Source organism: Corythoichthys intestinalis, chromosome 21 (genome assembly GCF_030265065.1).
Source record: "Corythoichthys intestinalis isolate RoL2023-P3 chromosome 21, ASM3026506v1, whole genome shotgun sequence".
Classification (NCBI taxonomy): domain Eukaryota; kingdom Metazoa; phylum Chordata; class Actinopteri; order Syngnathiformes; family Syngnathidae; genus Corythoichthys; species Corythoichthys intestinalis.
Window position 1 is genome coordinate 32,953,761 of NC_080415.1, and position 17,490 is coordinate 32,971,250.

Below are 17,490 nucleotides of genomic sequence, written 5' to 3' on the forward strand. Positions count from 1 at the left end.
CATGATCTGTTCGAAAAATTATTTTGACCCATTATAAAATATCTTATTTTTGTTCATTTCTTTCATTTTTGTTGTTTGTTTTATTGGTTTACAACTTTTATAGACAATATTTTACCGGAAAACTCTTAATTTTAATATCATAAATACAAAAGTCAATTACATGCAATGCCATTTTTCGGCCACCAGGGAGGGAAGGGGGGCTGGCCACCCCTCAAACTCCGCGTATGGTCCAATTCATTTGAAGTGGGAGGGCTGACTGCTTGGCTGACCGACTTCCTCCTTCAAATGACTTAGAGAGCAAACACATTGTAATTCACAGTAAAAGGACGAAATGACCCACATAATTAAAGTCTATCGCCGTCAATGCAGTGAATTAGTTAAAATATAAAACAAATAAAAATGAGGATAATTGACAATTAAGAAACTAAACTTTAACAGGATTTGCCCGATTTTTAGACTTTTCTCAAAAAGATGACAATAATAATTATTATGTGGCAAGTGCTTACTGCTTATTGTCATGAATGCAGTTAAAATGGAATGAACGTCTGCCAATGGCACAGAAAATGTAGATATTCTCTTTCTGATTGACTCATTTTTACTTTACAACTGCCAGATGGCGTTATTGATAAAATTTTTGAACACTATCAGTCCCTTCCCGTTGTGTTTATGTCCCACATTGGCTCCTTTGTTCCAAAAACCGAGTGAAAAAACGGCACAAAACACAAGACTTCTTTCTTCACCTTCAAAAACAGATGACTTGAAACTTTTCCGCACATAATAGCCTCTTTATATTCCGAACCAGCGTTTAAATGTGTCCCTTTTGTGCACTGAATCATCAATTGGAATCCCCACTCACTTCCTGTTTAGTAGTAGAAAATACCTATGGCAAAAGTGATACATTATAGAAATTAAAACATATCGTGAAAGGGTTAAAATTTAAACAAAAGCACATATAATCATTAATCAAAGGCAAAAATAATTTTAATTCTCCAGCATTTTTGGCAATACATTTGAGATGTTGTATTTTTATTCAATCATCCGTGACACACTGACGTCATCAGCCTGCGAGCTCGCGCCTGTGTACGTCATTTTCCAGCGACGTCTACTTTGTAAACAGTCTTGAATAGCGTGTTCAATGCGAGAGCATCAACAATGGATAATCTCGTTAAAGTATGTATTAACTTCACACATTGAACGACGTTTAATGCAATAAATGTCTATATTTGGATTCGGAATCGACTTTATATTAGTAATAAACGAGTGGTTCTACGTTCGTTGCATCGTAGATCCATTCCCAAAGCAATAAATAGCTGAAAAGTCGAAAACTAGCCATTTTAATCTCAAACTAATCTGTCGTTTCGCTTCTAAAACTGATTATGATTGCTATAATTTACGATGAACTCGTTCGTTTTTGTGTCTTTACTCTCAACAAACCTTGTGCATGTTGTTTGTAATGAATGATAAGATGGAGCAACTCAAAGACTCTTGTGTATTGAGGTGCATGGTGGCGGGGCAAACTATGACTCCGATTTTAGTGACGATGAAACCCATGGAGAGACATCAGAGAGCAAACTTAAAAGGTAAAATAATGGGCTGTAACCTTCAATATTCCGAGTTTATTTAATAGATCCCTGTCAATGATAATGTGGATGCAATAAAGGAAAGGAAAGTTTATCATCTATTAATCCTGGCAGGAAACATGAAGAAGAAATTTTACAGAAGCCATTCCAGAAAGATCGGCACTCTCAGGTGGCACACCGCAATTTTCACGCCAATGAACTGGACAGGTATGCATTAATCAATGTAGGGTAATTGATGAAAATGAGTCTCGAATGACATGTTAAGTACTGTGGTATGAAAAAGTATTTGAACCTGTTGGAATTTCTCACATTTCTGCATAAAATCACCATCAAATTTGATCTGATCTTTGTCAAAATTGCACAAATGTAAAAAAAAAAAAAGTGCCTGCTTAAACTAAAACCACCCAAACATTAATAGATTTTCATATTTTAATGAGGATAGTATGCAAACAATCACAGAAGGGGGGGGAATAAATAGGTGAACCCTCTGCCTAAGGAGACTTAAAAAGTAATTGAAACCAATTTTTACCAAACAATTTAAGTCCGGTGTGTGCCCAATCACTGATGAGTGGTTTAAAGCTGCCCTGCCCACTATAAAACACACACCTGGTAAGAATTGTCTTGTTAAGAAGCATTGTCTGATGTGCATCATTGATCGGTCAAAAGTGCTGTCTGAAGACATGCGATGAAGGATTGTTGATTTGTATAAAGCTGCGAAAGCATACAAAACCATCTCTAAAAGTCTGGATGTTCATCAATCGACAGTCAGAGAAGTTGTCTACAAATGGAGAGAGTTTGGCACTGTTGCTTCTCTCCTATGGAGTGGCCATCCACCAAAGATGACGCCAGGAGTTCAGCACAGAATACTCAGAGAGCTAAAAATGAACCCAAGAGTGTGTGCTAAAGACTTACAAAAACCACTAGCACAGTCCAATATCTCTGTGCATACATCCACTATATGTAAAACTATGGCCATGGATGGTGCTCATGGTAGGACTCCAACACTGCTGTCTAAAAAAAACATTGTTGATCGTTTAATGTTCGCAAAAAGGCACTTGGACACTCCACAGAAGTTCTGGCAAATTGTTTTGCGAACTGATGAAACCAAAGTTGAATTGTTTGGGAGTAACACACAACGTCATGTGTGGAGGAAAAATGGAACAGCTCGCCAACATCAACACCTCATGCCAGATTCCCCACCGTGAAGCATGGTGGAAAGAGCATCAAGATTTGGGGCTGTTTTGTTGCCTCAGGGCCTGGACCACTTGCAATCCTTAATGGAAGAATGAATTTAAAAGTTTATCAGGATGTTTTGCAGGAAAACCTGAGGCCGTCTGTCAGACAGTTGAAGCTAAAAAGAGGACGGACGCTGCAACAAGACAATGATCCAAAACACAGAAGTAAATTAACTTCAGAATGTTTTCAGAAGAACAGCATACACGTTCTGGAGTGGCTGAGTGAAAGTTCAGACTTAAACCCCATTGAGATGCTGTGGCATGACCTAAAAACATCGATTCATGGCAGACATCCCAGGAATCTGACTGAACTACAGCAGTTCTGTAGAGACGAATGGGCCAAGATTAGTCCTGATCGATGTGCCACCCTGATCTGCAGCTACAGGAAGCGTCTGGTTGAAGTTATTGCTGCCAGAAGGCTGTGGGCACAAAATATTAAATGTGATGGTTCACTTACTTATTTTTACCCCCTTCTGTCATTGTTTGCATACTATCCTCATTACAATATGAAAACATATAAATGTTTAGGTGGTTTAAGTTAAAGCAGACAGTTTTTTCATCTGTTTGATTTTAACAAAGATCAGCTCACTTTTGATGGTGATTTTATGCAGAAATGTGAGAAATTCCTAAAGGTTTATATACTTTTTCATACCACTGTAGTTTAACATGAAAGTAGCATAACTACTGGGGTTATTACATTACTAAATCAACTTTTGTTTGTTAACTTGTTTTGTTTTTTGTTTGTTTTGCAGAGAAGAAGCCAGAAATAGAAGAGCCCACTTGATATCACTCAATGCTGTATCCTGTTTTTAACTCATCGGCTGCCATTGATGGCGCCGAACGTCCAATCCATTTGGTGACATCATCAGTTGATTTTCGTTAATATTTCTCATTCAAAGCAAGTTTAGGAAGAGAAAAATCTTTTTCTAAAAGTATATATTAATTATATATTACATTTTTTAAAATAAACTAAATAGTAGACATTTATAGAGTTAAGTACATTAGCATAGTTAAGAAACTTGACCAGATTTAGCGAACGCAATACAATTTTTTTGTTGCAGTACATTAAAATGATCATAAGTCAGCTGACAAAACTTGAAATTTAGTTTTGACCAGTGCTATCGATTAGTTGCCGATTACTCGATTTATCGTGGCAGTCCTTCGGTGAATTTTTATCACTGGTACACATTTGAACTGGAATGCGTCTACTAGTGATAAACTAGTGAAAGACTTATAATTTTCTCAGTGTGCATGCAGGATTATGTAATTAATACAAAATAAATGTCCAGATGAACACCCTTAAGCAATTTTCAGTTCGAGCGACATAAAAAGTTTGTCAGCGACTACATACTCTATTACGGAGGACACATGGCCGACTTCAAACGCTCTACGTACGTACCTACTTTTTTCCCGTTGTACTTTATGTGCCTGAGTGAACGTTTTATCACCTTCAGAAAAAATGACAAAACCGACTCAGATGTTTTACGGGAGAACCATCGCTTCCTCTGGAGGGATGAGGATGAAGAAGATATGACTTGGTGACACCTCGCAGTTTTTGCGATATTCTCGTAAGTTTTTTTTTTTTTTTAAACCTGCCTTTGTCTGTCTCAGGGAAAAGGAATTGGCAAAAAAGTATTATGACAAGCTGTTTAAGGAGTACTGCATAGCTGATCTCAGTCGATATAAGGAAAACAAGGTAAGCTGCCACTTGATAGTTAACTACCGTATTTTTTGGACTATAAGTTGCTTTTTTTTCAGTTTGGCTGGGGGTGCGACTTATATTCTGGAGCGACTTATGTGTGAAATTTTTAACACATTATATCATTTTACATGTTATTTTGGTGTTTTGGTAAACTTGTTAGCATGTTCTTTATGCTATAGTTATCTGAATAACTCTTAATAGCTATGTTATGTTAACATACCGGCCACGTTCGCATCAGCATGTTGTTCTCCATTGTATTTTCATTTTAATTTGCCTTTCAAGATAACATATCTGTTCTATGTGTTGGATTTTATCAAGTAAATTTCGACCAAAAAGGCGACTTATACTCCGGTGCGACTTATGTATATATATGTTTTTTTCCCTCTTCGTTGGGCATTTTATGGCTCTTGCAACTTATACTCAGGTGCAACTTATAGTCCGAAAAATACGGTAATGAGTTTACATAGAGTTCGGTATTTACTGTTTTATTACTCTGGGCTGTACAGTTTAGCTGTTGGATTGGTACCAAAAACATATGAGAAAAGTTGGACTATGAATACAGTAGGGTTGGGAACCTTTTGGTACGTCACGATACGATACGATTTGCGATACAAAGCTCACGATAACGAGGATCTCCCGATACGGCGATACAACGATTATCGTTACACTAGTCAGGAAATCATTCTCGGATATGCTACAAAACAACTAATAAACAGCAAAAAAAACACAAAAAAAAACAAAAAAAAAACAAGCTATTTTTTATCATCCTTCTGTGAATTGGAATGAATCGCGGTCAATATACCCTACCCACCGACGTCACAAAACCACGTGCTCGCTGTGTGGTTCCGCCCACTTGTCCGTCATTTTGTCTCTGTATTAGCATTGTTTTCAATTGATCGAGGAATTTAAAATGCATTTCATGGAAGACCCGGTGCTTTCTGATGCCGTAAACTCACTGGATGTGTTGTATAAAAGGCGTTATGTGGAAAAGCTTCGTTCTATACAGTCGCCAGATCCATATTTGATGCCCAAATCGATGTTTTTCGACCCACTGTCTTCGCCCTGTCTGCCTGACATCTGCTACGCTGATATTTACAATTATCTTGTCCACGCAAAATCAGCCTATTCCCACGAAAATTTGAAAAACTTCAAGAGCTTGGAGGCTTATAAATACTTCGTTGCTGGTTGGGTGAAACAGGTCCTCGTCCACGAAAATTCGGCAGGAATCTATCTTGTGCTTGGAAAGGTGAGTTACGAAATTTTCAATTCAAAATCTTTTGTTATTGCTAACATCCACTGTCAAGTCTAATGTATTTCATGTCGTTTGTCAATGGAGTTAAGGCTTTTAATGTTTATATGGTTTAGCGATAGCACTCTCACTACATACATACGTGTATGTTGTCGGCGATTAGCCTAGCAATGATCTTAATTGTGGTTATTTGTCAGCCCCGTAGACGAGGCCAGTTTCTTTCTCTTGGTACCAGCTAAATATTATTCAAAAAAATAACGATGGTGGAAGAAAGGGAAGTCACAAACATCTTGAATTTGAAACTATGTCGCACTACGTCGTATGTTGTCGGCGATTAGCCTCGCAATGATCTTAATTGTGGTTATTTGTCAGCCCCGTAGACGAGGCCTGTTTCTTTCACCTGGTACCAGCTAAATATTATTCAAAAAATAACGATAGTGGAAGAAAGGGAAGTCACCAACATCTTGAATTTGAAACTATGTCGTACTACGTCGTATGTTGTCGGCGATTAGCCTCGCAATGATCTTAATTGTGGTTATTTGTCAGCCCAAAACCCTCTAAGTATATCTTAAATGCATCTTACCGGATATAAAATGACTACTACATAGTCTGTGGTGATTTTTTTGGTGCCCAGTTTTCACGTAGAATTGCAGCCGTCCATTTCGCTCTCCTCTTTGGATCCCTCGGAATACGGTAAAACTTCAAGTCTCTCCTTCCATCTTCTCTGTTAGTGCAACCAACAGCCACACACGCCTTCACCATTTTGATTTTTAATGTTAAGGAGCAGAAAAACACGCCGTAACTAGGAGAAATGTACGTAGCCGTAACAGGTTAACACTATGTTTTGACGGACAAGTGGGCGGTACCATTCAGGAGAGCGGAGTTGTGACGTCATGTGGGTAGGGTCTATGGAAACCAATGAGTGAAATCTGGGCGCATTTCAGGCCATTTGCTGTTGAATTTTAGTCACTTTGGTGCATTTATGGGTCACTTTCGATGTATTTTAGGTTACAAAACAAAAAGTGACCCAAGAATCTCCCCAAATGAGTAGGCAGTGACTCAAACTCAAACAGAAAGTGATCTGGAAATGCCCCAAAATGAACAAAAAGTGAATTCTAAGCGCCCCAACGATATATCGATTCTTGATAGGGGCATATTGATAACCTTTTGGGATACAAAGTATCACGATATAATCACCATTTCGATATTTTGTCACACTCCTAGAATACAGGTAGTCCCCGGAGTTATGAACAAGTTCCGCTCCTACGCTGGCAACGTAACCCGAATTTCTGCGTAAGTCGGAATGAACCCTTGAAGTCCACTTAATGTCCCCTAAATCTCAAAATAACTATCCAAAAACATGTATTATACGTCATATTAATAAAATGTAGAAAAAAATAATTGGAAAATGGCGGAGGAGACATGGTTGCGTAACTAAAAAAAAAACAGACAAAATGGCAGACGAGAGCCAGCATCGTATAGTCGAAATCACGTTAGTTGGGTACATCGTAACCTGGAGACTACCTGTATTATGCGACTATAACTGTATCGATATTAGTGCTGTAGCGATGAATTGATTAACTCGAGTTATTCGATTAGAAAAATTCTTCGAATCAAATTTTGCCATTTCAAGGATTCGTTTAATTAGAGCCGTGTTGTAATGGTTTGTTTTGAAAGTGTTTCCATTTAGTTTGATTAATTTGGGTGGATGCACTGCCCTCTAGCGGCTACAGTGAATATGACATAACTCGTCTAATGGCTGAATCAAACTGGTCCCCTGTTAGGGTCAACGTAAGGTTGTGAGTTTTTGTTTGAGCTAATATGTTTGTTTATGCATTCATAATTTAATTTAGAAGTATATATAGACTTTTTTAGTCGGAATTTGTGTTTGAATGATTTGTTAAGAGCATTGTAAAAAAACGTTCGTATTTTATAGCACTTAAGCTAGCAAACTTTTGGTATGCAAGTTAGCGAATTGTTGTTTCGTTGGACTTAGGTCCCCATTTTTAAAAAAATTTATACTGTTTGAGGCGAAGCTCAGGTATTTTAATTTAGTTTTAAATACATTTATTGTAATTGTGAAATGAAAGTGCAATTTTGCATGGTTTGAAGAAACACTCATAAATTTTATTTTGCATTCGCATTTAATGCTCTTTTGAAAGTGCAATCTTTGCAAGCCAAAATAATTACTCGATTATTTGAACTATCTAATCAATAGAATAATCAATTATGTAAATAGTCGACAGCTACAGCCCTATGCAGGTAGATTTGTGCGTTTATTATTCAATCAAAAAAAGTTGCTTCAATCAAAAAAAAAAAGTCTCTGCAATCAAAATACATATTTTCAATTAAAAAAAAATCTGTTTGAATGCAAAAATAAATTTGAAACAAAAAAACTAAAAAAAACTTAATTTTTTTTATTGAAGTCCAGTTTTATGTTGATTGAAACAACTTTTTTGATTGAAGTAATGTTGTTTTGCGTTATGGCCACATTTTGGCTCAGACATTTGTGTCTTTATTCAATCAAAAAATAAGTTGCTTCAAACAAAAAAAGTATTTTCAACAGAAAAATCACTTCAATCAAAAAAAGAAATTTTCAGTCATAGAAAAGTTTTTGAATGCGAAAAAATATTTGAGACTCAAAAATTTGCAAAACAAAGTTGTTTCAATAAACAAAACGACTTAACTAAATAAATAAAAGAAAAATCATTTTCAAATTCATTTTTTTGAGTTTCAAATTTATTTTTGCATTCAAACAGTTTTTTTTTTTTTGAAGTGACTTTATTTTTTATTCAAAGTATATATTTTGATTGAAGCGACTTTTTTTTTTTTTGATTGAAGCAACTTTTTTTGATTGAATAATAAAGACACAAATCTACCTCCATACAGCCCAAAACGATATCTAATTTTGACTCATTAAAACTAGTTAAACTGCACTAACAACTAAGGCTACAGAAATCAGCGAATGTTTGCGTTTTTAAATATTGTTTTTTATTAATTGTAAAAAATGTTCGCTTTTTTGTTTTTCCTAAAATGTATTTCTAAAAATGAAGCAAATGGTGTAAAATGAATACAACAATGAGAGTATATTTAGGCATTTTTAAAACTGTAAATGTATTTTTTAAATAAAATAAAGAACATCAATAAATTCTACATCATTAATAAAAGAGAATATTTAATATATTTCTCTTTTCAATTACTATTTTTTAATTTTATTTAAAACAATATAAAAACACGAATGAAAATATTTATTGTTAAAAGGCAAATGTTTTGGGCAAAATTTGGGGTCAACAATGATTAATAAACCATCAAAATAGTTATATTTTCATTTATTAGTTGATTTTCTTGTTGATTAATCAATTAAACAGCAGCCTTAATTTGAATATGAGTCATTTTTAAAAATGGTTTTTAAGACACTTAAAAGTCAGCTCTTTTAAAATACTTTTAACCACAAATAATATATATTGAGCGAGAAAACGCAAACATATTCTAAAAACACTGTTTTGAGTTCATATTTTCTTTTTATTAATAATTAATAGGGCTGTCAAATGATTACAATTTTTAATCGAGTAAATCACAGCTTAAAAATTAATCGTAATTAATCGCAATTCAAACCATCTATAAAATATGCTATATTTTTCTGTAAATGTTGCAATGGAAAGATAAGACACAAGACGGATATATACAGTCAACATACTGTACATAAGTACTGTATTTGTTTATTATAACAATATATCAACAAGATGGCATTAACATTATTAACATTCTGTTAAAGCGATCCATGGATAGAAAGACTTGTAGTTCTTAAAAGATAAATGTTAGTACAAGTTATAGAAATTTTATATTAAAACCCTGTGTTTTCGTTTTAATAAAATTTGTAAAATTTTGAATCAAAAAATAAACTATTAGCTCGCCATTGTTGATGTCAATAGTTACACAATGCTCATGGTGCTGAAACCCATAAAATTAGTCGCACCCAAGCGCCAGCAGAGGGCGACAAAACACCAAAAAAACACAAGTAACAACTGTACATGACACTGTGCTGTCATTTTAATCCGTTAGAGCGGGGCATGTGCGTTAAATGTGTCAAATATTTTACCCTGATTAATTTTTAAAAAATAATTACCGCCCGTTAACGTGATAATTTTGACAGCCCTAATAATTAACTTTTTCTTTTTTTTAAAGTAATTTATTTACCTGTATTCTTTGCAATTTTGAACCTCCAAATTGTCAAACAAAAATAGTCTAGCTCCATCTAGTGGTTACTTATCAACTAAATAAATACTACAATTTTCACAACCACTGACGTTAATAGGCGTCTAATCCATTTTGACTGGGAGGGCAAGCAGCGATCGTTCAATCAGTCAACATGAATTGGACGTCTATTGCCGTCAATAGCCACCAATGAGTACAAATCATACACAGAAGTCTTCCATTGCCTCAAACTACACACAATTCTTTCATAATCAATGATACAAATGGGAAATGGAAAGTCAGCCTTGATTCATATCCTCGCCGCTTGTACTTTTTCTCTCCTCACGTATTGTCGCCTCGTGATGAAATGTTGTATTTTGTCAGCGGCGCGGCGTAATGCTGCTGCCGCTCCAACATTAATACCGTTCCCGAGCGGGCGAGGACGTACGGACGGGCTCGGCGGAGCGGAGAAGCCATTCAATTTTGGGCCCCGATTCGTTTAACACGAGAAAAAAGAAGCAGCGTTTTATTTCCTGCACTTGACTGAACGGCCTTGCGGTTATCTGGGCACTAATGCAGAAGGAGCTGCCGCTACATTGAAAGTATGCCTTTAAAAGTGACTCATTTGAATTCTTTCCACTTCTTTTTCAATAGTTTGGCTTCCGCTGGCGGACGGAAACTGAAGTTGTTTCCGGGAAAGGTAGGAAAATCCCACTTTTGTCTTCTACTCAAAGTAAGGGTGGGAACCTCTGGGTTAGGGCTGGGCGATATGGCCTAAAGTACGTATCACGGTAAATTGAGCAGATTTACCTCGATGACGATAAATGATGATAAATTCACCCAAGCGGACTGTTATATAATTTGATAATCTGAATTGATGCGTGAAATACAAATGAACTGGTTCTCGTTGAGGTATTTACCAGATTTCAATTTAACACATTTAAACAACTGTACACTCAGTCTAAACACATAACAATTCAAGTATGAATATTTATAACAGCTTATATGACTGGAACAATGTACAACATAATCAAAATCAATACGACGACTGTGCAAACATGTCATTGTAACACAAATGAGTTCCAGTTTGAACAAAACACTTCAAACAGACAACTTATTGTTAATGGCTGCTGTGACATAATTACTCAAGACAAGAGTTTACTTCAAGGTTTCAGGTTTTTTTCCCCAAGAGCATTTTTTAATACATGCACGCACACATGCACCCCCCCCCCCCGACACACACACACATTAAACCTATATTGCTCTTTTGCCAATGAAACATTTCAGATTTCATGATGGCAGTAATGACATAGAATGAAGCAAGCACATACAGTGGGGCAAATAAGTATTTAGTCATTAGAGAGGCCTGTAATTGTCAACATGGGTAAACCTCAATCATGAGAGACAGAATGTGGGGGAAAAAACAGAAAATTACATTGTTTGATTTTTAAAGAATTTATTTCCAAATTAGAGTGGAAAATAAGTCTTTGGTCACCTACAAACAAGCAAGATTTCTGGCTGTCAAAGAGGTCTAACTTCTAACGAGGTCTAACGAGGCTCCACTCGTTACCTGTATTAATGGCACCTATTTTAACTCTTTATCGGTATAAAAGACACCTGTCCACAACTTCAGTCAGTCACACTCCAAACTCCACTATGGCCAAGACCAAAGAGCTGTCGAAGGACACCAAGGACAAAATTGTAGACCTGCACCAGGCTGGGAAGACTGAATCTGCAATAGGTAAAACGCTTCGTTTAAAGAAATCAACTGTGGGAGCAATTAGTAGAAAATGGAAGACATACAAGACCACTGATAATCTCCCTCGATCTGGGGCTCCATGCAAGATCTCACCCCGTGGCGTCAAAATGATAACAAGAACGGTGAGCAAAAATCCCAGAACCACACATGGGGACCTAGTGAATGACCTACAGAGAGCTGCGACCACAGTAACAAAGGCTACTATCAATAACACAATGCGCCGCCAGGGACTCAAATCCTGCACTGCCAGATGTGTCCCCCTGCTGAAGAAAGTACACGTCCAGGCCCGTCTGCGGTTCGCTAGAGAGCATTTGGATGATCCAGAAGAGGACTGGGAGAATGTGTTATGGCCAGATGAAGCCAAAATAGAACTTTTTGGTAGAAACACAGGTTCTTGTGTTTGGAGGAGAAAGAATACTGAATCGCATCTGAAGAACACCATACACACTGTGAAGCATGGGGGTGAAACATCATGCCTTGGGGCTGTTTTTCTGTAAAGGGACCAGGAGGACTGATCTGTGTAAAGGAAAGAATGAATGGGGCCATGTATCGAGAGATTTTGAGTGAAAATCTCCTTCAATCGGCAAGGGCATTGAAGATGAGACGTGGCTGGGTCTTTCAGCATGACAGTGATCCCAAACACACAGCCAGGGCAACAAAGGAGTGGCTTCGTAAGAAACATTTCAAGGTCCTGGAGTGGCCTACCCAATCTCCAGATCTCAACCCCATAGAAAATCTGTGGAGGGAGTTGAAAGTCCGTGTTGCCCAACGACAGCCCCAATACATCACTGCTCTAGAGGAGATCTGCACGGAGGAATGGGCCAAAATACCAGCAACAGTGTGTGAAAAACTTGTGAAGGGTTACAGAAAACGTTTGGCCTCTGTTATTGCCAACAAAGGGTACATAACAAAGTATTGAGATGAACTTTTGGTATTGACCAAATACTTATTTTCCACCATGATTTGCAAATAAATTCTTTAAAAAAATGTTTTTTTTTCCACATTCTGTCTCTCATGGTTGATGTTTACCCATGTTGACAATTACAGGCCTCTCTAATATTTTCAAGTGGGAGAACTTGCACAATTAGTGGTTGACTAAATATTTATTTGCCCCACTGTAGTTCCCTGCACTTGCTCTATAAAATTAACATTTACTGTCCACCACAATGTTTTTTATTCATTTCTTTTAGTTTTTCCGAATACTAAAGAGTTGCACTGTTGAACAAATTCATTAATTTTTCAAGCTTTTTATCTGAGTTTGTTCTAAACGATAAAATGTCTGAGTGAGTGCTCGTCCGAGACTGGTGATTCCATACTTTTTGCTAGGGGTTGTATTATGGTGGAAGATTTTGATAACAACTTGTCGGTTCCTTTTTTTTTTTTTTTTTTAAACATTGACACCTTTTTGAAACGATATCTCGATTCTTGGCAGGAGCATATCGATAACCTTTTGGGATACAAAATATCACGATATATCACCATTTTGATATTTTGTCACACCCCTTTAAACATTAATGAATTTCATTCAAAACGCAGATCCACAAAATGAAGCTTGGTGTCTGTGAGTTAAAATGGATTGGACGTCTATAATTGTCAATGGCATCCAATGAGTTAATATGAAACTAAAATGTAAATTTACAGAACTACAGTCAAAATAATAAGCAACAATTTACACATTTGATAAACTGCTTTGTATGCACTACGCGTTTGAATTTTGATAGATGACATTTTTACCGTTGTGATCTCTCGCCACAAGATGGCGACAGAGACAAACTGTTGGCTCTTTCTCCAGGTCTTTGTTGACTGAGTCGGGTCACTATACTTTGGCCTCAATCTTGACACGACGGCATTACTAAGCTTTTGCCTTCTCTGACCTTTTCTTGTAAAGCTTTTCAAATCATAGACCTCCTCCTCTTACACCTTTAACCTACAGGCTACCAAGGGTTATTATGATAATGGAGTAATTCTGATTATATTTTCAATGAGCCAACTCTTCAGCTCATGTAGAAATGCCATATTAGGCTTTACATTTTAGCTAGGAATGTAGTATGTAACTAAGGGTGTGACAAAATATCGAAATGGTGATATATCGTGATGCTTTGTATCCCAAAAGGTTATCGATATGCTCCTGTCAAGAATCGAGATATCGTTTTAAAAAGGTGTCAATTTAATTTAAAAAAAAAAAAAAAAAGGCTGCCATTGACTGTGATCGACGCCCAATCCATTTAGACTGGGAACATTCGTTCATTCAAAACCAGAGCATTCACAGTGATTCGGTCCGATTTTCGGGGCATTTACAGGTCACTTGATTTTCATTTTAGGGCATTTACAGGTCATTTCCTGTTGAGTTTGAGTCACTGCCAATTCATTTGGGTGATTCCCAGGTCACTTCCTGTTCTGTAACGCAAAATAAACAGCAAGTGACCCATAAAATACCCCAAAATCAACAGGAAGTAACTGAAAATCAACAGGTAAGTGACCTGAAATGGCCCCAAATTACTCATTGCCTGGTATTGGCTGCCACTGACGGTCATAGACGTTCAATCCTTTTGAAGTGGGAGGGATGGCAGCGAATGAACATTCGTTCATTCGCTGCCATCCTCCCAGTTCAAATGGATTGGACGTCTACTAGTAATAAACTCATTCCAATTCACAGCAGAATCTTGTTTTTCTGTTTATTAGTTTTTTGTAGAATATCCTAGAAGGATTTCCTGACCAATATATCGAAAATCGTTGTATCGCTATATCGTCAGATCATCGTTATCGTGAGCTTTGTATCGCAAATCGTATCGTATCGTGAGGTACCAAGAGGTTCCCACTCCTATATGTAACTGCAGTTAATATTTACTACAAAAAAGAGGATTTGGCCGATTAAGTCAACAATGTCTCTAAAAAATTAATCAACTTGTCGCTCAATTTGACGGCCGACAAGTTGTCGATTATCCCGATTCATGGTGGCATCCCCAAAACAGACACATGCACGCCATGTCTGAGATAGCTGACTAAGCCAATATATTGTTCCAGATTAAGTCTTGGTAATCCCGGTCGGTCACATTTCAGACGACAAAACTCGACAGGAAAGCGGGATTAGACCCGACCCGACTTTCACAAACTATTTATTTAGTGATTTAAATTAGCTAACTTGCTTTCCTTACACTAAGAGTTAACGCCTTCACTGCCATTGACGGCGATAGACGTCCAATCCATTTAGACTCAGAGGGTCGGGCGGCGATAGCGGCCTGTTAATAGTAATAGAATTGGAATGAGTTCATCAGTGGTGGATAGGGCTGCAGCTATTGATTATTTTAGTCGATTAATTGATGAACTAGTTAGTTCGAATAATCGAGTAATCGGATAAGGAACATGAAAAATTAAAATACCTGAACTTAGCCTCAAACGGTATTTAAAAAAAAAAAAAAATGAGGATCTATGTACAACAAAAGAACAATTGGCTAACTTACATAGCAAAAGTCCACTAGCTTAAATGCTATAAAATGCTAACATTTTTTTCCCGTTTTTTTTTTTTTTTTTTTTAAAACAATGCTCTTAACAAATGGTTCAGACACATATTCCCCTAAATCAGCTAAATATACCTATAAACTAAATTATGAATGCATTAAAAAACATTGGCTCAAACAAAGAAACTTGGCTTTCGTTGGTCTTAACAGGGAGCAGTTGGATTCAGCCATGTGAAATGAGGCAGACCAGAGGGCAGTGTATCCACCCTAATCAATTAAACTAAATGCAAACACTTTCAAAACAAACCATTACAATGTCGCTCTAATTAAACGAATACTTGAAGCAATAAAATTTAATTTGAATATTTTTTTCTAATCGAATACTCGAGTTAATCGATTAATCGTTGCAGCACTAGTAGTGGACGTCTAATCCGTTTGAAGTGGGAGGGATGGCAGCGAATGAACATTCGTTCATTCGGCCATCAGTAGCAGCCAATGAATGCCAGGCAACGAGTTAATTTTGGGACATTTCACATCATTTCCTGTTGATTTTCGGTAGCTTCCTTTTCCATTTGGACCATTTAGGGGTCACTTCCTGTTGATTTTGGTGCATTTACGATCACTTTATATTAGGGCTGCAGCTATCGAATATTTTAGTAGTCGATTAATCGATGGACTAGTTTGAATAATCGAGTATCGGATAAGGAACATAAAAAACTAAAATAGCTGCGCTGAGCCTCAAACAGTATTTTTTTTTTTTTAAATGAGGAACTATGTACAGCAAAAGAACAATTGGCTGACTTACATTGAAAAAGTCCGCTAGCTTAAATGCTATAAAATCCTAATTTTTTTTTTTTACAATCTTCTTAATAAATGGTTCAGACACACATTCCCACAAAAAAACGGCTAAATATACCTATAAACTCAAACAAAAACTTACGTTGGTCTTAACAGGGAGCAGTTGGATTCAGCCATGTGATAAGAAGCAGACCAGAGGGCAGTGAATGCACCCTAATCAATAAAACTAATGTAAATACTTTAAAAATAAACAATTACAATGCCACTTTAATCAAACGAATACTCGAAGCAACAAAATGTAATTCGAATATTTTTTTCTTAATTGAATACTGGAGTTAATCGATTAATCGTTGCAGCACTACTTTATATTGAGGTCGAGGTATTTATGAATCACTTACTATGGATTTGGGGTCATTTCCTGTAGATTTGGGGGCATTTCTAGGTCACTTTCTGTTCATTGGTCACCTTCCTGTTGATTTCAGCTTACTTCCTGTACATTTTGGGTCATCTCCTGTTGATTCTGGAATATTACCGGTTTACTTCCTTATGATTTTAGGGCATTTCCGGGTAGCATCCTATTGACTTCGGGTCACTTTCTTTTTATTTTGGGGCATTTTTGGGTCACTTTCTTTTCATCGGTCACTTCCTGTTGATTTTGACACATTTCCTGTACATGTTGGGTCACTTGCTGTTGATTCTGGGGCATTTGCAGGTCACTTCCCATTCATCGGTCACTTCCTATTGATGATTGGGTCACTTTCTGTTGATTTTGGTTCATTTCCTGTTAATTCTGGGACATTTCCGGGTCACTTCCTGTTCAACAGTCACGTTCAGCTAATTTTTGGGCATTTTCGGGTAACGTCCTATTCATTTTCGGGTCACTTTCTGTGTATATTGGGTAATTTCCTGTGGATTCTGGGGCATTTCCGGGTCACTTCCTGTTCATCGGTTACTTCCTGTCGATGTTATTTCCAGGTAACCTCCTATTGATTTCGGGGTCACTTTCTGTTGATTTTGGGGCATTTACAGGTCACTTCCTGTTGATTGTGGGTGACTGAAAAGGAAATTACTGAAGAATGTCACCAAATGAACAGGAAGTGACTCAAACTCAATAGGAACTAACCTGTAAATGCACAGGAATGACTAGTAAATGCTCACAAAGGGCTGTGAATGCTCTGCTTTCGAGACACAGCGAGAACCAAAAGTGGTTTTTGCCATGTGGCGAAATGGATTTTGCCATGTGGCGAAATGGATTTTGCCATGTGGCGAAATGGATTTTGCCATGTGGCATTTTTTTGCCATGTGGCAAAATTGACTTCGCCATGTGGCATTTTTGTTGCCATGTGGCAAAATTGATTTTGCCATTTGGCATTTGTTTTGCCATGGTGCAAAATGTATTATGACATATGGCATTTTTTGGTATGTGGCAACATCGATTTTGGTTTGTGGCATTTTCTGTATGGTCAAAACTCACAACCACACGTTTTTCTACCATTTAAAATGAATAGAAAATTT

General features: G+C 36.9%; 1 protein-coding gene across 1 annotated transcript in view; it reads left to right on the top strand.

The window, feature by feature from the left end:
• The first annotated feature begins 1,066 nt into the window (after positions 1-1,066).
• The window catches only part of fra10ac1 (FRA10A associated CGG repeat 1), a 48,572-nt gene continuing 32,148 nt past the window's right edge, over positions 1,067-17,490 (top strand). The window contains exons 1-8 of the mRNA XM_057826051.1: positions 1,067-1,170; positions 1,498-1,580; positions 1,695-1,787; positions 3,568-3,613; positions 4,130-4,206; positions 4,270-4,353; positions 4,427-4,511; positions 10,615-10,660. Coding sequence (XP_057682034.1) covers positions 1,153-1,170; positions 1,498-1,580; positions 1,695-1,787; positions 3,568-3,613; positions 4,130-4,206; positions 4,270-4,353; positions 4,427-4,511; positions 10,615-10,660 — 532 coding nt within the window. The 5' untranslated portion in view covers positions 1,067-1,152. The remainder of the gene's footprint in view (positions 1,171-1,497; positions 1,581-1,694; positions 1,788-3,567; positions 3,614-4,129; positions 4,207-4,269; positions 4,354-4,426; positions 4,512-10,614; positions 10,661-17,490) is intronic.